Source organism: Triturus cristatus, chromosome 12 (assembly GCF_964204655.1).
Source record: "Triturus cristatus chromosome 12, aTriCri1.1, whole genome shotgun sequence".
Taxonomy (NCBI): Eukaryota; Metazoa; Chordata; class Amphibia; order Caudata; family Salamandridae; genus Triturus; species Triturus cristatus.
In genome coordinates, this window is record NC_140595.1 from 642,362,860 (window position 1) to 642,383,349 (window position 20,490).

The following is a 20,490-nucleotide window of genomic DNA, read 5'->3' on the forward strand; positions in this document are numbered from 1 at the left end:
TATGACAGCCTTCTGACAACCATCCTATGGGAGGACAAATTTAAATGCTCTGACTCAGATTCTTTCTGCCCTGGGGAATTTTATGTTATGGTTGGATTTGCTATAAGTGTACTTCCATGTGGCTGACCTATAGTTTCGCAGACACTACCTTTGCCATTCTGCCCTTTGGCCTCCCCTACTCCTCTCCTGTGTTTATGATGGTGATGGCAGAGATCGCAACCCACATTCACAGGTCAGGGATAAATGTATTCCTGTACCTCTTTGACTGGCTTTCTGCTCCCAGCCACAGACTGGTTTAAAACAACAATTCACTTTCTTTCATGTTAGCTATTCTCAATCAGTAAACCAAACTCCCATCTATGAATGCAGCCTCCTCGCTTGCTTTCACACCCTCTGCATGCTTCAAAAGATTTTCAGATGGCTCCCCATCAGCACCAGGAAAACCATCACCCAAGCCCTAGTCTCCAGCCAGCTGGACTTTGGCAACACGCTCTATGCAGGATTCACCACCCAACTCCTGAAGAGACTCCAGACGATGCAGAGTTCAGCTGCCAGACTCATCCTCGACCTTCCCAAATGGACCCACATCACCCTCCACCTCAGGAACCTCCACTGGCTCCCTATGCAGAGAAAATGCTGATTCAAGATGCTGACACATCTACAAGGCCCTCCATTATCAAGGAACCACCAACGGAACTTCCACCAACCCTCCAGACACCTGTGCTCTGCATCCCTTGCACACACTCCCTGCATCCACCAAACTACAGTGGAGGACGGTCGTGCTCCTACCTCGCCTCTAAGTCCTGGAACAACCTTCACCTCAGAGCAATATCCTCTCTTTCAGAATTCAGAAAGGGACTCAAGACCTGGCTTTTCGAGATGATCCCATCTCCTCTACTGAGCCTCAGATGATCATCTTCCTTACTAGTTTCCTTTCAGTGCAGAGGTCTTGGCCAGAACAAGACCGTATGGTCCATGTACTCATCAGCATCTTTGGTAATTGCCAAGACCATCATGAGTAGAACCCAAAGATGTCATAGGTAGGGTTGTACACGTGTTTTTCCTTGCAACCTTCATGATATATTCCTTCAAAAACCATCACAAGTTGTGAAATTTTACTCTTCTCACATTATATGCAGACGTGGTCTTTTGCAACCATTTATGTCACAAAAGATAATCTGAAAATGCAGGATACATTTGCCATTGTACATAGACAAATCTCCAAAAGGAAAACCTACAGATAAAGCTGTATAACTTTTCCATCTTGAATTGGTTTGATTAGAGTGGAATATCACCTCTTAATGTACACAAAAGCTTTGCATTATGTTTACAGCAAGGTTCACAAGTTGGGACAATCTGGAACTTTGCATTTTCACTGCTATAAATAAAATGTACTTTCCACTCCTCTAGACCTTGTAGTTGTATTGCATCCCAGTATCATCTGTGGATTCCAGGCCAGCATTGCCCCTTGAAACCTACCTTTCAGCGATTGTCTAACAGGCTTTGCTTCTCACTGAACTTCTCTAGGAAAAATTACTTAAATAGGAACATTGTTTTTGCAGTCTGTAGAGAATCAAGATCCTCCTAGCTATTATGGAACTTTAAACTTCACTCATTATTCTTGTCTTTAATAACTTTATTCTAATTATATTTTTAAAAAAAAAGTCATAAGACCAAAACACAGAATATCCCCTGTGATAGAAGGTCACAATACTATTAGTAAAATACATGTTTTGCCCTCGATAAAACAGTGAAAACATTTACCTAACTATGAAAGCAGGTCTCTCTGAGAGTCCATGCTCACTTTAGTATGGGACAAAACAAACTAGGTGTACAAAAATAGAGTGCCACGAAGTCACGTACACACTTTTTTCACGCACAACAATCAATGCATGCATTGTCTTTCTTCTTTCTTTTTTCCCTTACAGGTACAAATGACCCAGCGAGTTACACTATTGTCTTCCATAATCTTTATTTCAGGCTTCACTATTGGAAGCAGCTCAAATACGGTGAAGTGTGACCAACGCCACACTCCCGCAGTGGTAACACCTTACCAAAATTGGTAAGAACGGAGCCCCCTCTTCTTTACTTCTAGGTCCTGATGAATGCCACGGACCCACCTGGGCCACTTAGGCAGAAACATGTCGACTATCCCTAGACGGTTGGGAACAATAACCATCCCAATCACGTCACACCTTTATTTTAATATCATATAGTTTTCATTTCACATTAAAAAAATCGCTACTGACTACTATAATGATTTTTAACTTCACTCACATAGTCACGGGCCCCCACTCAATCACTTAGAAGTGCATCCTTGTCGTCAAGTGTATGCCCGCCCTCCATCAAACGAAGGTTTTGGAGGGCGAGGACTGGTCAATGATGAAGCATGACACCAGGTGGTGTGTGAGACCAGTCCGTATCTTTTTGTGAGATGCCCACACTTACGACGTTCTTGTAACTCGTTTGGGTTATCACACTAGGAGCAGCTCTTTTGTGGTAAACATTTAATATTGGAGGCTGCTAGCTCCTAGAACCCCATGCCTCTTGTTCCCTCCTCCACACATCCAGTGGAGTTCTCTTGTGATTAAACAAAACAAACTATTTCATCATTAGGTGGTTTAGATAAATCATCAATACATGAAGTGATTCACCCTTTGAATGGGCAACCCCATGAAAGGAATTTCTTTTTTTCCTTCAGTCCACTTTAGGAACTTGTAAATGTGGGCATGATTCTCAGTTTTTACAAAACAGGAAATCATCACAGTAATACTCCAGAATTTTATCTAGAAGTAATAAGACACCTAGCCCTCAATGCACCATACCCCATTCCTACGGGTCGATAGTGCTAACCCTTCACTTTAATCATATTTATTTTTTATAATAAGTCTTCATATAACCTTGGATCTCTTTGGTCTTTGTTGACATCTAATTGACAACAAATGAAAAGGTTTGCCCTTGGCACACTCAGCAATGTGTATTAATGAAGGGGTTGGGCTTTACTCACATAGGTCCACCTGCTGATTCTTCAAGCCTTTTAGACAGTTTTTGCATTGTGGCTTGAGTAGCTGCACTATAAGCAGATGTTGCTCTAAGAGGCTTCCCTTGTATTCTGGTCCTCAAAGAAACTTTCACCTGGGCCTTTAACCCCCCGCCCCCCCTCCTCACCCCAGCCTCTCACAAACTAAACATACAAGACCAAGACCGGAAAGAGGACCTGGGAAGAAATGCTTGAGGCACTGCTGCTTTACATCTATGTATCCCTCTTAGCAACATTTAATTCCATTATTTTCAACTTTGCTATGCCAATAAAGACGGGAAACAGTCATGTGCAAATTAGTCCACACTGGTGGGCAGTTGAGACACAATTATGCCAGTGGTTAACATCATTACTTCCTGTTGCAAAATCTTGGCATTTTTGGGGGAGCAGAAGAATATAATTGTTGGGTTTTCAGCTAAGGTAGCAGATCTGTGTTGTGTTCTTTAAAAAGACCAAGAGGCTGCACCGCAGGAAGTAGTGATGAGATATCTATCCAAGACATTTCATTCAAACAATATTTACTAATAGTATAGTTTTAGTCCGCATAAAAGACTGGCATACATATAACTAAAGTTGCTTTGAGTCTAAATGTTCAGATGTATGGAAGACCAGAATGACCACTCTGTATCTGTGATTAAAATGGCCTGAACTTAAGATTTCTGGATGTACCTATCTAAGGGTGGCATTCACAAACTGCACTTCTAGTAACTTAAACATTTGTAGAAACTTACATGTGTAAATTACACATTAGTAGCCTTACACTTTTGTAGTAAGTGCAGCACTATGCATGGCTAACCACTGGTACTGCAACACCTTCCTATAGAGAATGAGGGTAGGGACTTAAAATAAAACCCCTTAGGGAATAATGTTAAATTACAATACTTAAAATAGTTAAACATATAAATGAATGGCAACAAAATATATATAAAATAGTACATTTTAATTAACTCTAAATTATCTAACAACCTATTTTGAAAATATAGAACATTTAATTTATTTACAATAATCACATTCCTTTTAATTATTTCCATACATCACTTTTGAAAAGTTATTTTTGCCCTTTTAAGTTTTGTTCAAGTGTGATTTTTTTTTTTTAAACTCTAGATTTTTTTTTTAATTTAATGTTTCCATCAGTTAAAGTTTTAAATCAAAATTAATTTAATAGCACTGTATATTTTTTCTATTTCATTCTGCATTTAATGTAAATACATAACATGAATCTACAATAATATTTAACATAAAATTATTTATTTTATATATATAATATATATATATATATATATATATATATTTACATGTTCCCAATACTTTACCATTTCTGCCCAGAGTTTTCATATGCTAAATTTATTGAACAATATCAAAAATAAAACTATTTCTGCAAAGTTTAAATTAAAATATAAATTGCCACCTGGTGTGAAATGTTTTTAATGTGCATTCATGATTTGCAAAAAATCGGGTGCAGAATTTGTTTAAATAAAATATAACTTTTTAAAATAAAATTGACCGTTACATTCAGTTTCAGATTAAAAATAGGTTATTACATATTTTCTAATGGAATGATACATATATACAGTTTTTATATATTTTTAACATTAATTTACATTTATTTATATTTTTAACTATTTTGAAGGTATTTTTTTATGGGGTTTTGTTTTAAGTCCTTACCTCCATTATTCTCTATGCAAGGGTGTTGCTGTACTAGTGGTTGGCCTTGAGTAGTGCTGGATGTACTCCTCCATAAGTGTGAGTTACTAAACAAGTGTTACTTACATGTGTAAGTTACTCATGTATGTTACTACAAAAAATGTAAGTTAACACAAAAAGGCAGTTTGTGAATACTGAAAAGTAGTAAACTAACACAAAAGTGTAAAATTATTTAAAGGTGTAATTACTTAATGAATCTGGCTCTAATTATGCAAATAGCAGATCAGGAGGAGGATTGTGCTTATCAATGTACTTCCTTGTTCAATGGCTTCCCTCCTATTTACATTCCAGATTCCTGATGGCAAAGTTACACCACGGACCACAACAATGACGTTCACTTGTTTTGTGTTCTTTGACATGTTCAACGCCTTATCGTGTCGTTCTCTGGTAAGACACAAACTTACATTAGTTTTTTTAAAGCATATATAACAGTAGCATTGTCGATTGATTAATGGCTGTATGCCTACCCCACTGACTACCTGTGATTCTCTTTCTAAATGTGTCATTTTTGCTGATGGGTTACAGAAGGTGTTTATCCTATGTGTATTATTTTCATAGTATATTTCTATTGTGATAGTATCAGATACCCGCAGGCAACATAAAAGTGCTTTCACAAAGAAAAACATGAGTCAAAAGTATTTAGGACATTGAATCTTCTACACATTCTCATTGTCTGTGTCACGGACCTCAGTCTCTACTGAGTTGTTGATACTTTATTTTTAATGTTCTGCCTTCTATAATTCGAACTCCCCCACAGCACCAGATGAACAGAAAGACGAAGACTCGAATGAAAGGTGTTAACATCGGTGATCTTCTTGCTCAGTCCTTAACAATAGTCCCCTCAGTTACCCTTGCCCCTTCCCTGAACCACTTAGTAAGCTCCACAGCTTCTGTACATAAAAATCTTTCTCCCACCTAAAACAACTGATAAGTCTCCCTTCTGACCTCCGAGCTCCATATGGGAGGATACAGCACCCTGAAGAATGCCCAGTAGAATGAACATAACACATCCTGAATTCAGAGATGGCAACCTACAGAAATTGTAAAATGCTGCCACAAGGAAAGTTTCCAGACATAAACTAGCATTGGCAAAGCTTTTGTAAGCTGACACGAAAGTTTATTTAATTTTTTTTAAAAAGTGTATGAAGCATATGAAACAAAAACAAATAGGAAACCTGCTGCTGCCAAAACGTGGGAATGTGCTTGCAATAAAAAAAATTAAACAAAAAACATAGCATATATTGAAGAATAACGGTACTACATAGCAGGTAGGTGTACTTGGAACATATATTTTTGGTTCTAAAGCATGTTAGACCCCTTGCAGGATATGCCGATGTTACTGGGCCGAAACGTGGAGGTTGACGCATTTTACACCTGATGGCCAGGACCCAAACTACTATGGATACTGAGCAACTGGGCAAAGCACATCTTCAAGACTTGACTCTCAGTACTAGCGTGGTCTAGCAGTCCAAGGCTCCCTGGTGAGGGCATTGAGAGGGAGTGGGCGGGAGGAAAGATGGAAAGTGAATACAGAGAGGGAGCACAGGCTCCCATCTCGAGCCAAATACTCACTTTTATGCAAAAAAGAGAAGCATTTTCTTGCTACTGCCAATACCAAAGGAAAAATATGACATTCACAAAGAATTACACCGTCCCCTAAGGTCAGGGTTCTAGTGTTTCTTTAAGTGGTCTAATGGATCTCACTCCCCCAATCAATCAATCAATCAGTCACTTGTAAAGCGCACTACTTACCCGTGAGGGTCTCAAGGCGCTGAGGGGAGGGGGGTGCTGCTACTGCTCGAAGAGCCAGGTCTTGAGGAGTCTTCTGAAGGTGAGCAGGTCTTGGGTCTGTCACGGGTGGGTAGGGTGGGTGTTCCAGGTCTTGGCGGCGAGGAAGGAGAAGGATCTGCCACCGGAGGTTGTTCATTGGATGCGGGGGATGGCTGTGAGGGCGAGGCTGGCGGAGCGGAGCTGGCGAGTGGGGGTGTAGAAGCTGAGTCTGCTGTTCAGGTAGGCTGGTCTGGTGTTGTGGAGTGCCTTGTGTGCGTGGGTGAAAAGCTTGAAGGTGATCCTCTTGTTGACGGGGAGCCAGTGCAGGTCTCTCAGGTGGGGGGTGATGTGGCTGCGCCGAGGGATGTTGATCAGCCAGGCGTTTTGGATGCGTTGTAGTCGTCGTAGGTGTTTGGCAGGGATTCCTGTGTAGAGTGTGTTGCCGTAGTCCAGCCTGCTGCTGACGAGGGCTCGGGTCACTGTTCTTCTTGTTTCGGTCGGGATCCATTTGTAGATCCTGCGGAGCATGCGGAGGGTGTTGTAGCAGGAGGAGGAGATGGCGTTGACCTGCTTCGACATGGAGAGGGAGGAGTCGAGGATGAATCCTAGGTTGCGTGCGTGGGTGTCGGTGCTGTTCCCAGTGGGGTCGGCCACCAGGAGTCGTCCCAGGCAGAGGGGGTGGGGGTGGGGCCGAGGATGAGGACCTCTGTCTTGTCCGAGTTCAGTTTCAGACGGCTGCTCCTCATCCACTCGGCGACAGCCTTCATTCCCTCGTGGAGGTTGGTTTTGGCGTTGTGCGGGTCCTTGGTGAGGGAGAGGATGAGCTGAGTGTGATCTGCGTAGGAGATGATGTTGAGGTTGTGCTGGCAGGCCACTTGTGCGAGGGGGGCCATGTAGATGTTGAACAGGGTCGGGCTGAGGGATGAGCCCTGGGGTACCGCAGATGATGTCGGTGGCTTCAGATCGAAAGGGTGGGAGGCAGACTTTCTGGGTTCTGTCGGAGAGGAAGGTCGTGGTCCAGTCCAGGGCCTTCTCTCGGATTCCGGCTTCTTTGAGGCATGTCTTTAGTGTGCGGTGGCAAACCGTGTCGAAGGCTGCTGACAGATCCAGGAGAATGAGGGCTGAAGTCTCGCCGTTGTCAAGTTGGCGCCTGATTTTGTCTGTGGCGGCGATGAGGGCTGTCTCGGTGCTGTGGTTTTGTCTGAATCCAGACTGGGACGGGTCTAAGATGTTGTTGTCCTTGAGGTGGCGGGTCAGTTGCATGTTGGCGATTTTCTCGATGACCTTCGCCGGGAAGGGGAGCAGGGAGATGGGCCGGAAGTTCTTGAGATCCTTGGGGTCCGCCTTGGGCTTCTTGAGGAGGGCGTTGATTTTGGCGTGCTTCCAGCTTACCGGGAATGTCGCTGTTTCGAAGGAGATGCTGATGATCTTCCGTAGTTGGGGTGCGATGGTTGCGTCCGCTTTGTTGAATACGTGGTGTGGGCAGGGGTCCGATGGTGATCCTGAGTGGATGGAGTTCATGGCCGTGCACGTCTCGTCGTCGTTGACGTTGGACCAGAATTACTAAAAATACGACAACATTTTTTTAAATGAATTGAAAAATAAAAAACATATATAATATTAAAAATACAGAAATGCTACAAAATCTATTAAACCAATAGTATAAAAACTATTGGAGCATAGGAATATTAAATATGACTTCCACCCTAGTTTATGCAACAGTAGGGAAAGTGTTGGACTTTGGAATGGGTACTATTCCTAATTCAGTATCCACAATATTAGGGAAAGTGTTGGATTTAAGAGGGATTAGATTTACTGCTTCTACTACAGTCAGTGCAACAGTAAGGAATGCTTTGGACTTTAGAGGGGTAAAATTTACTATTCCCACTCCAAACAGTAGGGAAATTGTTGCATTTGGATGGATACAAATTTACCATTCCCACTTCAGTCAGTGCAACAGTAGGGAAAGTGTTGGACTTTGGAGTGGTAAAATTTACTTACCACTCCAGTCTCTGCAATAGTTGGGACCTATGTTCCCTCCAACCTGCGCGCCTGGGCGCGCGCGCACACTGCCTTCACCAAGCGCTCAGAACGAATCTGAAAGCGCGCAGATCGCTCGAGAAATTAGAAAGGAGAGAGCCTGCCTTTTGTTTCCAGATCGTCTTTTGGAAAGACAATCAGTGTAAAAGGCAGTGCTGCTGAGAAAGAGAAAGCAAACCTGCTGGGAAGGGGCTCGGAGGTGTCAGACCCCTGTGGTGGTTGAAAGCTGCACAACATCGTGGGTGTGCAGAGCACAGAAGGGGGGGGCGTGATTTCTGCTCTTTACATGCCCTAAAGCTACAGCAGATCTAAATCATTAAAAACGTTAAACCGCTGATTCAAAAACACTGCATTGGTTTAATGGGACTGAAACACGCAGCTAAGGCTGTAAATAAAACATTAATTTGCATACTGCTTGCCCTGGGGTATGAGACCACATTGTCGATGAACGAACAGGCGAGGTTCGCACAGGTTAGCATCCATTTTACCTCAAGTCCTTACTGGTTAGTTTTTCCAGACAGTGCCTGCATTGCCTGTGGTGTGGTTTGCCCAGCCGAGCAGACCGAAAATAAATATATAGGAAACAAGTAAGCGCTCGTATTCCAGGGGCTTTGTTTCCGGGTGTAGGCGTTAGCAGTGCCCACGTCTGCAGGCTTACGCAGCTTTGGTCAGAGTAGTGTAACCCTCAGAACCGGGAACCTGTTCCCAAGCGGGAGTGCGTCATCCCTGTCTGGAGAGCAGGGCCTGCCGACGGAACACCGCTCTGCGGAATCTACTTACTTACGGGCTTTGCTGCCTCAAAACCCGGATCTCCCTCACGTGCAGGTTGCAGCTGTTATTCTTATATTGTAGGGACTAGGGAGCAGGTTTGGTACTTCATTTTGTTGGTGATGGACATCTGCCCATAGAGCCCATGCCATATGTGCCACCTGTGGCATCAGTGTTTTCCACTCAGAGGCGTGGCATCAGTGTTTTCCACTCACAGCATTCAACATGCTGTTTGTTAATGGACCTTGATTGCCTGAAGGTGTCAAAGAACTAAGGCCAACATAACAGGCATGGTTGTGGCTTCTATTGCTAATATACTCTGGTGCACGACTGTATTATCCTTTCCGTCCTTCTCCTTCAGGCCTGTCACTTTCGTCCTGAATTTATGTAGGGCCAAAACATGCTGACATATGTTTGGCCTTGCTGCCATACCGAGCCTTTAGTTTTTTTTCATATTGACTTTAACAGAGATAAACGCCTATTTTATTAACCCCTTTGCTGCGGCGTGAATTCCGCCGCAGCGCTGGGAGGGTTTGGGGGGGTTGACGGCGCCGCTGTGCTCATGACGGAACCACGCCATCATGAGTCACGGGTGAGCTGTGCTCATGACGGCGTGGTTCCGTCATGACTCCACCCACTGCGCTAATCACCCGCACAGGCGGGGAATTAGCGCCGCGTGGGAGGAGCGGCCGCCAATGGCCGCAGCATGACGGAACCACTCCGTCATGAGCACAGCGCACCCGTGGCTCATGACGAAGTGGTTCCGTCATGAGCGGGGAACGGGTGAATCAAGGCATCACATCACATGCGCTTTAAACAAAATAAAGATGAGGCGCTTAGGCAACGTGATGTGGAGTATGGCTGTCTGTCACCAGATAAAATGAATACTGTTGACATAAAACCATTCTGTTATATAGGTCTGCAATGGTGTCTGCATTGTCTGCAGTGTTATAACATTCACATCTACACCAGAATGAGGTGTGCATCTACAGCAGTCTGATATGTGCATCAGCAAAAGTAAAATATGCACTAATATAATGTAATAAACGACAGAGCACACAATAGACAAAGATGCATAGCAAAACTCCTGAAGGTACACAAGGAACGATGGCTGCTCCATTGATACTGTCCAATGTGCCACCAGTTTCTTCCTTTCCATTTAAGAATTTAAAATATCCAAGTTTGATAAAGTTTCCAACATCACAGGCTACATCCTTTAGTTATTAGCAAGCTTTAGCTCTAGTGGTATGCAGTCTTGTGCATGTTCCCAGGTGGACCTGTGTATGATTGGCTGCCCCAGTTCAAATCTTTTTATCTTTGCATTCTGGAATTGTTAGCGTTATTTGTCCCATTATAAAAAAAACTGGACTTCCAGTCCCAGAATACAAAGAAGACCTAGACTGAAGCAGAGAGTCATACACAGGACTGGGAAACTTTGATACCAGTGTGAAAATCTCTTGTATAGGGTTAGTGGATTGTGTGAAATTTGTGTGTACGTTATTTTCACATTCTTTCAACTGTTCCAGTGAAAAGAAAGTAAAACAAGCATTGGCATAGCCAATAGGTCTCGCCTTTGGGACCTTATAAGTGTTTAGCCATGCAACAGTTGATGTTGTTGCACCAAGGATATTGTGCTGCATAACTAAAATCTTATAAGGTCCCAAAAGCAAGACCTATTGGCTATGCCAATGCTCTCTGCCCCCCCCCCCAACACACTCTTTTTTTTAAAATAACTTTAATAAGCGCGGGGCCGTCTTCACGGACACCGCGCTATGCAATGCAATAGGTGTTGCTTTTGGTATTATAAATAACAATGCCTTTTAATTTTTTTAAAGGCATTGCCATTTACAATGTCAATAACTCAAAATAATGTCATTGCGAGACCTATTGCATTGCAAATGCTTGTTTTTACTATTAGCCTGGGGGTGTGAGCTGCACAGAGGGGCTTTTGCCAGGTCTGCCTTCTGCCACATCTGCTTGGTATAGAGCAAAACAAAAAAATTCCTGTGTTTAGAAAATCTTAAAAGTGACAGAGCTGTACTTCATAGCTCTGTCACTTTTAAGGTTTTCTACAAACAGGGCATTTTAGCAGGATTCTGCTTATTTTTGTACCGACTGGAAATTACTATACCAGTGGTAGAAAACAAACCAGGTGGCTACCCTTGCTGCAGTCCATTATGCATCGTGCACATAGAAAGTACATCGCATGAAAATTATATGGTACAGTATTTATGAAGCCTCCCCAAACCCAACGAGGTACTAAAGCACTTAGATGCCACTGCAGAATATAAACAGCCAATTGGTAATGTAACTAATAGCTCTGTGCCAGCTGTATGCCTGTTTGCAATGTGGATGGTGTATTATACAGCAATAGAAATATCTATTTAATGGTCATTTGTATGGACATTATACCGGATGTGAGAGTTGCTGTGTGTCTGTTTAACAATAAATAATATACTAAGGCCCAGATTCTCAAAGGTTTAGCATCAGGTTAGCATTACTTTTTCAATGCTAACCCGACAAAGCCCGTTTTGGGAATTACAAACCAAAGCAAAACAAATTTGCATTGGTTTTTATGGAAAAGTAACACAAAGAAGTGCTAAATGCTGCTTTGCATTACTTTGTGTTAAGGAGGTGTTACATGGGTGTTCCCATTTGTTTTGTACAGCTATGTCTTCATGTGGGACAGAACATCAGCCAAGGACTTGATGAAGCTGGACCATGTCTCAGCCTGTAGAGCCATGCACGGTCTCCCAGTTAAGGTTTACACCCTTATGTATAGCCTAAATCTGTGTTTCCTTAATTATTCTAAGCCCTCACGGATGCTTAATTACCGATCACCAATTTTTTCCACAGATATGCACCTTAAATTTCAAGTGATCTCATTTAATTGGGTGAATTGATTGGAATTAAATCAAAACACACATTAAGCACTTGTTAGCTTATAGAGAGCATTTGCTTGCATAGGGATTTTTTTGTATGTCGGCGCACGTAGCCTTACCTGTGGTGCACAAACATCCTTCTTTGCCGCACACAGAGGAACAAAATTAGAGGGAACATTGGTTGGGACTGCATTTAATTTCAGAGGGGTGAAATTTACTATTCCCACTCCAAATAGCGCAACAGTTGGGAAAGCGTTGCCTTGCGAAGAGGTTTATTTTACTATTCCCACTGCAGTCTGAGCAAGACTAGGGAAAGTACTTCACCTCAAATACATTACATAAATTAGTAACCCCATGAATGTGGAAAAAAATATTAAACTCTTAATATTTTTTTTTAACATACATATGATTTAAAAACACCAATTAATCAGTTTTCATAATTACTATTCAATAAAAAAAATATTTAATAAAATTATTATTTCATTATCAATTCATTAACTTCCCACCCTGTACCCCTACAATTCCATAACTTAAATATTTAAAATAAATAACTATTAATAATAATGAATTAACTACCTACCTTAGACCCCTACAAACCTAGCATCCTGCAACTAAAATAACATGAAAGTAAATAAGTATTCCACAATTTATATTTCAATTGTTTAATTCACAAATATTTAATAGTTAATTATTACTTAACTTCCCACTCTGCACCCCTACTAACCTAGCATCCCTCCACTAAATTATAAGTAAAATAAATCAGTTTTCAATATTTTACATAATTCAATTTAAATAATTAACAATTAATAATAAATTGTTAATTATTACTTAATTTGGCAAGATGGCAGCCATGGCGGGCGTTCCTTGAGTGAGCTCTGCATCAGGCCCGTAAACAAATCCTCTAATATCTTCGCCAGTCGACATGCTGCCACACCGAAATACCCACAAGACACTCCCTGGCCGCGAGGGCCCACAGGAAAAGATGAGGGTGCTGGATGCCTTGAGTGAAGGTGCCAAAGCTGCTTCCACTAAGTGTGGCCCAGGTCGGATCCACTGGCCGGGAGTGCTGCCGTGACTACGGGGCAGAAAGAAGCCAAATAAAATCCCCGGCAGCACCTGGGAACTGGTGCAGACTCAGACTACCAAGCGGGGTTAGTTGAAGGCCGAGGGTCCCTCCTTCCAACGTGCTCCAGGCCCAGCGGTGAACAGGCTCAGAGTCCCAATGGACCTTGTTAGGACCAGTGAGAGCATCAGATACCCGCATCGCTGGCGAGATGTCGCCGGATGAGGAGAAGGGCACGTCGGAGGCACAGGCGCTCACTAAACAGGGAGCTGCCGCATTCAGGGATGGTAAGGTTTAGGTGTATTTAACCATATTGTGGGATTGAACTGTTGGGTGGGGGTGATGGGCTACAGACCTCTAATTTTCCCCCATCAAGTGGTTATAGTTTAGTTATGGGGGGGGGGCACACTCATGGGGGTTATTATGGGGTGGGGGAGGGTTGGGCACTGGGGTTGGTTTTCAGAGTTCACTTAATTCAGGAGTGGGTACTGACATTTCAGTAGCTCTGTGATCCCAGAAGGGAGTGCATACATAACAAGAGTCCACAGAAAGAGTCATGGCATGTAATCCACCCGTAGACACCGGGGCACTCATGGTCCGGTCATGGAATGTAAATGGGCTAGGTGACAAAATCAAGAGAGGTTTGGTTGCCAAATGCATCAAACGGCAACAGCCTGATGTTATCTTCTACAGGAAACCCATCTCCAAGGTACACACTGCCAAATTCTGGGGAGGGGGCATACACCACACTGGCACAAGCCAGTTACACCACCGGACCCAAATATTTGAGGAACATGGAACCTGTTCCTGTTACCAGATTAACTGGGATAAGTTGGTAGTCCATCTTCCACGAGGACAGCTAGACACGTCCCTACCCCCACGTCATCTGACGCTCATGGAAGACTGGTCCAAGTACTCGGGGATCTTCCTGATGCTTCAGAGGGAGCTCTGCCTATGCATAAACCTAGGAAGAGTGGTGAAAGCCTTCTGAGATAAGGTAGAGAGCATCACCTCCCTCACATTGATGGGGCTTGGAGCCATCTTTAAAATGATCTTGCGCCCTAAGCTGCTGTGTGTTTTACAGAACACCGACTACTGCCCCCCCAGGAGGTCTTTACCAGGCTAGAAGGGGCTCTACACACTCTATTGTGGAATGGGGACACCCCAGAATCGCTCTGAAGATACTGCAGCTGAAACCTTACAATGGGAGATTGTCTATCCCCAACCAGAAAGCATACTATTGGGCTGCCCATTTATTTAACGTTAATGACTTGATATTTGCCCCCCAAGGATCACTCCACCTTCAGACTTGAACGGGCGCACTGGGGGAGAAGGTCGTACTTGCACTACCTTTAGTGTGGCGCCACGGCCAGGGCTACTGACGCCGGAATCTGGGGATCACGGTTCGATCGCCGGCGGCAGATTAGCCCAGCACCATGTGACTCTGGGCAATAGCTTGCTTAATCTTCCCGATGGCCCCCAGCGTTTAGAGACCCTTACGGGTGATTGTTCGCGCTTTAAAAATGTGGATTAATATTTATGGGGGAAAGGTTCACAACCTCTACTTCTGCCCACCCAAATAGTTATTGCAGCATGGTGGAAAGCCATGAAATGCTTGGGGTGGCACCGTAGGACCACACAAACACCCTTGTGGAAGGGGAGCTGGTTCCCGTACATGCAGAAGCTGCATGTGTTCGGGCCCTGGGACCTCATTGGGATTGCCAAGATGGGGGTTTTGTTGGAAAATGGAGATGTCATGCCATTCTCCTCATTGCAACATGAATACAGATTGAGGACCAACCGATTTCTGAAGTATACACAGATATGGCATGCTTGGCAGACTGAGGGACTTCTCTGGGAAGATATCCTGGAATATGCACCATTGGAGGAGTGGTTGCTGTAAGAAGAATTGGGGAAAGGGGCATCCTCCCTTACCTGCATAATATTGATTAATAACATGCCTGTTAATTTAGGTAGGCTGCGAGAGAAATGGAGGTGGGAGACATGGGGGATATAGAATGGGAGGCAGCGCTGATGCACCCTAGGGAGATGGCAATAAAATAAATCTATGATTGATACATTTTAAAATTCTCTACAGAGTGTATTATGACAGACGGAGATACATAGTATGGGGTGGGCAATGGACTCTAATTGCTTCGGATGCAAGGAAGAAGACGGGTGATTCTTCCACGTGCTCTGGGGGTTCTCATTGATTCATGGCTACTGGGGAGCGCGGCAATTGTCCAGGAACTTAGGAATTTCCTTGAAGAAAATATTCTGATGGAGCAGAGGTTAATTCTCTTGGGGGTCCCAAACAATGTACATCTCCCATGGGCCAAGCTTCTTTATTGTGGACTAGACCGGATGGTAGCAAAGTGGGATATTGCATGACACTGGGGGACGAGTAAAAGCCCGATGAAACTGGAATGGATACAGGGCATGGACACATATATGGCAGAAGAAAAAAATCACATATGCTAGTAGGGGCTGCCCCGAACATTTTATAAGGTGTGAGGGAGATGAATCAAGTAAAACTCACTGGAAATAATGGGGACTGGAGTAGTAGTGAGTCAGGACACATGGGCTGCTCCAACATAGTTGTCGTAGTGAGGTTATTGGAGAGACCTAGGTATTGAATACCGCAATTGACTCTTCTATTTTTTTTTCCTTTCTAAGAAACCAACAGCTGAATGATGTCTGGGATGAGGGAGGAGGAAGGCGGGAGGCGGGTTGCGGTACCTGATGATGTTGTTCCTGTTCTTTCTTTATCACGGCAGCACGATTGGTGGCCTGTATGGTGTTTTCACTTGTTTGTGATGCAAAATAAAAATATCTTTAAAAAAAGAATTATTACTTCATTAACTTCCCACCCTACAAACCTAGCAGCCCACTTATAAAATATAAGTAAAATAAACAAGTATTGTATAAATTGCATATTAGAAAAATCAACTACATAATTAAAAATTAATAATTGAAAATGATTAATAAATTATCTTCCCACCCTGTACCTCTACACACCTAATAGCCTGCAAATAACAGGTAACAAAAATAAATCCATATTACATAAATTATTGACTAATTAACTTCCCACTGTTACTACAAACCCAACAACCTGCTACAAGTCTATAAAGTACTATTACCTATTAATAAAAAAATTCAATATCACTTAAAATATATATTTTCGAAACAATAACATTTATATAAACTTTAACATATAAAATAATATATAAACTAAAGCACATTCAAATATTAGAAAAATTATATTAGGGAAAACAATATTACAAACACCAGCCTTATTTAAGAAGATATTACTTACCTCACAAAACGAGATGCTTGTCAATGATATTTGTGTGTCACAATATTTGATTTAAGATATTTCTGCCTCCTGATGTTTTTAAATCAATATTTTATCTAAACCACTGTGCCGGCACATGTACACCCAGCGCATAGACACTACTTGTGAGTTGTTCATCACTACACACTAAACTGATGTAGGCCAAGGGTAAGTTAAGCACACAGTAGCGAGCGTTAACTGAGTGAGCCTGTAGGCCTGTCTCCATTGACACAGGGTAAAAAGGTCATGTTGCCACCTTCTCATCACTAGACGGTATGCTGTCACCACCGCACTCCTTGTGACGGCAGTAGCCTTCAAACACTATGATGGTAGTGCTTTGGACACCACTCTCAGTCAAACAAAACAGCAGTCTGTGAGACAGGCGTATGTCATAGCACACGCATGATCTGTGATTGCCTTTAACGACAAAAACCCGGATTAGGGATCCAGACACTAGTAGAGCTGGGACACTTAGGGCAGGGTGCACGTCAATCACCATATGGAGGACTTGTCAGTCCCAACAGTGCATAAGAAAATACAATTCTTGTTGGCGAAAAGAAAAGTTACTGTTGACATTCAATTACTGTAACCTTGACACATTAGTTTAATCTCATAACAATGACTAAAAACGAAAACTTGATATGGAAAGAAAAATCGTATAGTTAAAGTATTAGTCCACCGGCTCTGACACTGAGGAGCAGCTCTTTTTAGGCAGATGTGCATGTATTCAGGCAAACCTCTTGCCGTCAATCGCCTTGAAAGAGAGTCAGTAGCTGGAGTGAGGGGACACACTGCACTATGCCGTATGCTGTGGTCGGTGGCAGCAATATGTGAATCACACTTAAGCAGACTAATGGATGAAGAGGGCTGGCTCCAAGCCTCTCTACAGTTAATTATATTATTCTTTATTTTTACATGCAACATACGAGTCAGCTAAATTAGGACCCAGACTAACCATGTCCTACAGTAACTGCATGAAGTTCATGTGAGAACCAGAACAGGATTCTAGACTCCATCTGGCACAGCACCCTGTCCTCTTCTTGTCTCCTACACTTACAACACAGTTACCTTCAGTTACTCACTGACCCCTCTCCACCACCAAGCCACCTTGTCGCATGTGGACAAGGAGATCAACGTTTCTGCAAACAAGTCTCAAGACCGATACCTTCTCTCCTTCACAATCCTAAATGTTGTTCAATGTTCATGCTTGTCTTCTATTGATGCACCAAACAATTGCACTTTGCTTTTCAGACCAAGAGTGTATTTGAGATTGGCCTGTTCTCAAACCGCATGTTCCTGTACTCTGTGCTGGGATCTATCCTAGGCCAGATGGCGGTCATCTATATCCCACCTCTGCAGAAGATCTTCCTTACTCAGAACCTGGGTGCTTTAGGTATGGATCCACTATAACCATGGTGTAATTTTCTTTAGATAAAGTGTTTAATTGATATCGTGTTACTATAACAGAAACAAAGGAGAATGATGCATGCACAAATAAGTAATCAGGCAAGATTTATTTTATTGTTGATTTGGGTCATGTCTTGCCTGAGAATTTCCTGAACGCTGCAAAGTGACGTGCACGGCCTTCAATATGAGCGGTCCAGTTTATTGCGATATTTGTGGTAGCTGCTATTACTGCACATAGCTCAAATAAGGGGTTTTGATAAAATATCAACCAAAGCATAAGTATTTTATATTTAACCTATATATACTTTCCGCCATTATATTTTGGTAGTCAACATTCTGCAGTCAGTATTGCTGTACATCGAGAGTTTTGATCTTGGTTTTCCAACATAAGCGCCAAAATACATGTGTTGTAATTGGGTGATATTTATTGCAACTGATAAATTCCAACTTGCCAAAGTTGGACTTTCTCAGGTGTTATAAATATTGCAGCATTTACTGGAACCCTGATAGTGAGAGTCTATATTAAAAAGAATCGTTTAGCTATCTCTGGATTCAGAACCTGAATGCAGCATATTTTTCCTTCATGTGGCCAAGGTATGTGCTAGTCTGCCTTTGGAGTGTGTCTATCAGGTGCAACATAGCCGCACACTTGAAGATTCAATTTGCTTTTAGACGTGGGTCACAAATTTTGAATTGTGCTAATTATTTTTCAAAAAAAGATTAAAAGTCTAGATCTAAAGGAGACTTTCGTCGGAGAAAAATCTAGTGTTAAGTGGAAAATTCCTGTACAAAAGCTGTTGGAAAATTATATTGCAAAAGTTGTTTTAGTGGTAAACCTATGCCCCCCTCTCCTCCTCCTGCCTAGGCGAACTTAGATGAATTACACAACCTTTGCAACTTTACAAAGTGCAATAGGTATGTATACTTTGCACAACATATATAGCCAAATCTTTGTACACCCCTACTTTTTTGCTAGATGAGCAAGCAGTATAATGCCAGCATAATTTCCAGTATGATTACTTGGATTAAAATCTTGCTTTTGCAGGAGTAATAACTGGCTTGTTATTTTCATTCCTTGTTTTCAGACCTTCTGTTTTTGACTGGCCTGGCCTCTTCCGTCTTCATAGTATCAGAACTGATCAAACTGTGCGAACGATACTGCTGCCGAACAAAGAGCATGGTGATCCTTACCGAAGAAGTATGACTGAGCTGAACAAGTGTCCACCTTTTCACGTTGGTCTTTTTCCTCACACTGTGCTGTCAAAGGCTACTCCGTATCTAGTCTGCGAGTCTGCATACTCTTTTTTTGTATTTTGTACATAGTGTAAAGCAAGGCTGGGGTGTCTGGTAGCGAGGCTCGGGCCTCAGCTGACACACCCAGGGCATTGCAATTCCAGCCCAGTTTGTTTACATGGGACAGCAGGCTGCTGATGAGCCAACATCCATCTTAACTGTTTTTCATATTTTAGATTTGATGGAAAGATAATGTATTGAAAACCAGGAGAGAGAAGATGGCCTTCTATTGCCCCCTCATGGAGAGGGAAAGCCTTGGACTTGTTATCTGAGTGTTATATGAAACCATTTCCCTGCTTAGCTCCTCCCACTTGTGTCCAAATCAAAGTAACACTTATGTCCGTAATATGAATTATGTGTCATATGATGCACACCTGCTGGGGGTGGGGCAGATTTAAAATAGCTCTGGGTTGAGGGGTACAGTGTTGATGAACTCCAGGTGTATGGGAGGGGGACAAATGCATATACCAGGAAACACACCAATCTTAATTTTCTTTAGTGGAGAAAAAATATGTGAATTTACAACTCTTTCTAAAAAAGAACTGCCTTTGCTCACTCTGAGCCCACCTGAAGTTGTGCCATAAACAAATAAGAGGTCGCCTCATGACCCTGAAAACCTGGGCAATACATTACTAGTACAAACAAATGGCTCTCTCAGAGAGAGCTTGCAGCCTATGCTTCCATGGCAATTTGTAAAAAAGAATCCAGATATCACATACACGATCAGTTGTATATTCAATTCTTTGATTTCTTTACGATCTGTACTATACATAAATATCAATACAGGCGTTCCAAAGAAAATGATGCAGCGTAAGTGATTTGTGACAAAGGTGAACACTGATGTGCAAGGGATATTTACAGGGGATAATACACTGTTGACAATCGAGACATTTCTTCACGCACACTACTCCTATGAATGAATTGGACATAAAAGAGAATAACTTAATGGCAGGCAACAGTGAAATTCATTGACGTTTCGACACCAGAAACCAATTGCTCTCGGGTCTCCATCAGGACAATATGAAAATGGTTGCAACCCTAGAGACGTGTCCACACAGTCCTATAAGCATCAAGGTAATGCCGGTTGGAGAAACAATTACTCCAAATCAACTTGCAATGTTAATCGATCAGTGGGAAAACACTCTTGTGGTTGCAGCACAAGCACTCCTTTCTTGTAGATGCTGGGAGT

General features: G+C 42.5%; 1 protein-coding gene across 3 annotated transcripts in view; it reads left to right on the forward strand.

The window, feature by feature from the left end:
* Positions 1-20,094, forward strand: part of ATP2C2 (ATPase secretory pathway Ca2+ transporting 2) — a 319,016-nt gene extending 298,922 nt beyond the window's left edge. For all 3 annotated transcript variants that reach the window (XM_085639286.1, XM_085639285.1, XM_085639284.1), the window contains 3 exons: positions 5,036-5,131; positions 17,853-17,994; positions 19,094-20,094. In XM_085639286.1, the coding sequence (XP_085495412.1) occupies positions 5,036-5,131; positions 17,853-17,994; positions 19,094-19,212 (357 nt within the window). In that variant the 3' untranslated portion in view covers positions 19,213-20,094. The remainder of the gene's footprint in view (positions 1-5,035; positions 5,132-17,852; positions 17,995-19,093) is intronic.
* The last annotated feature ends 396 nt before the right edge of the window (positions 20,095-20,490 follow it).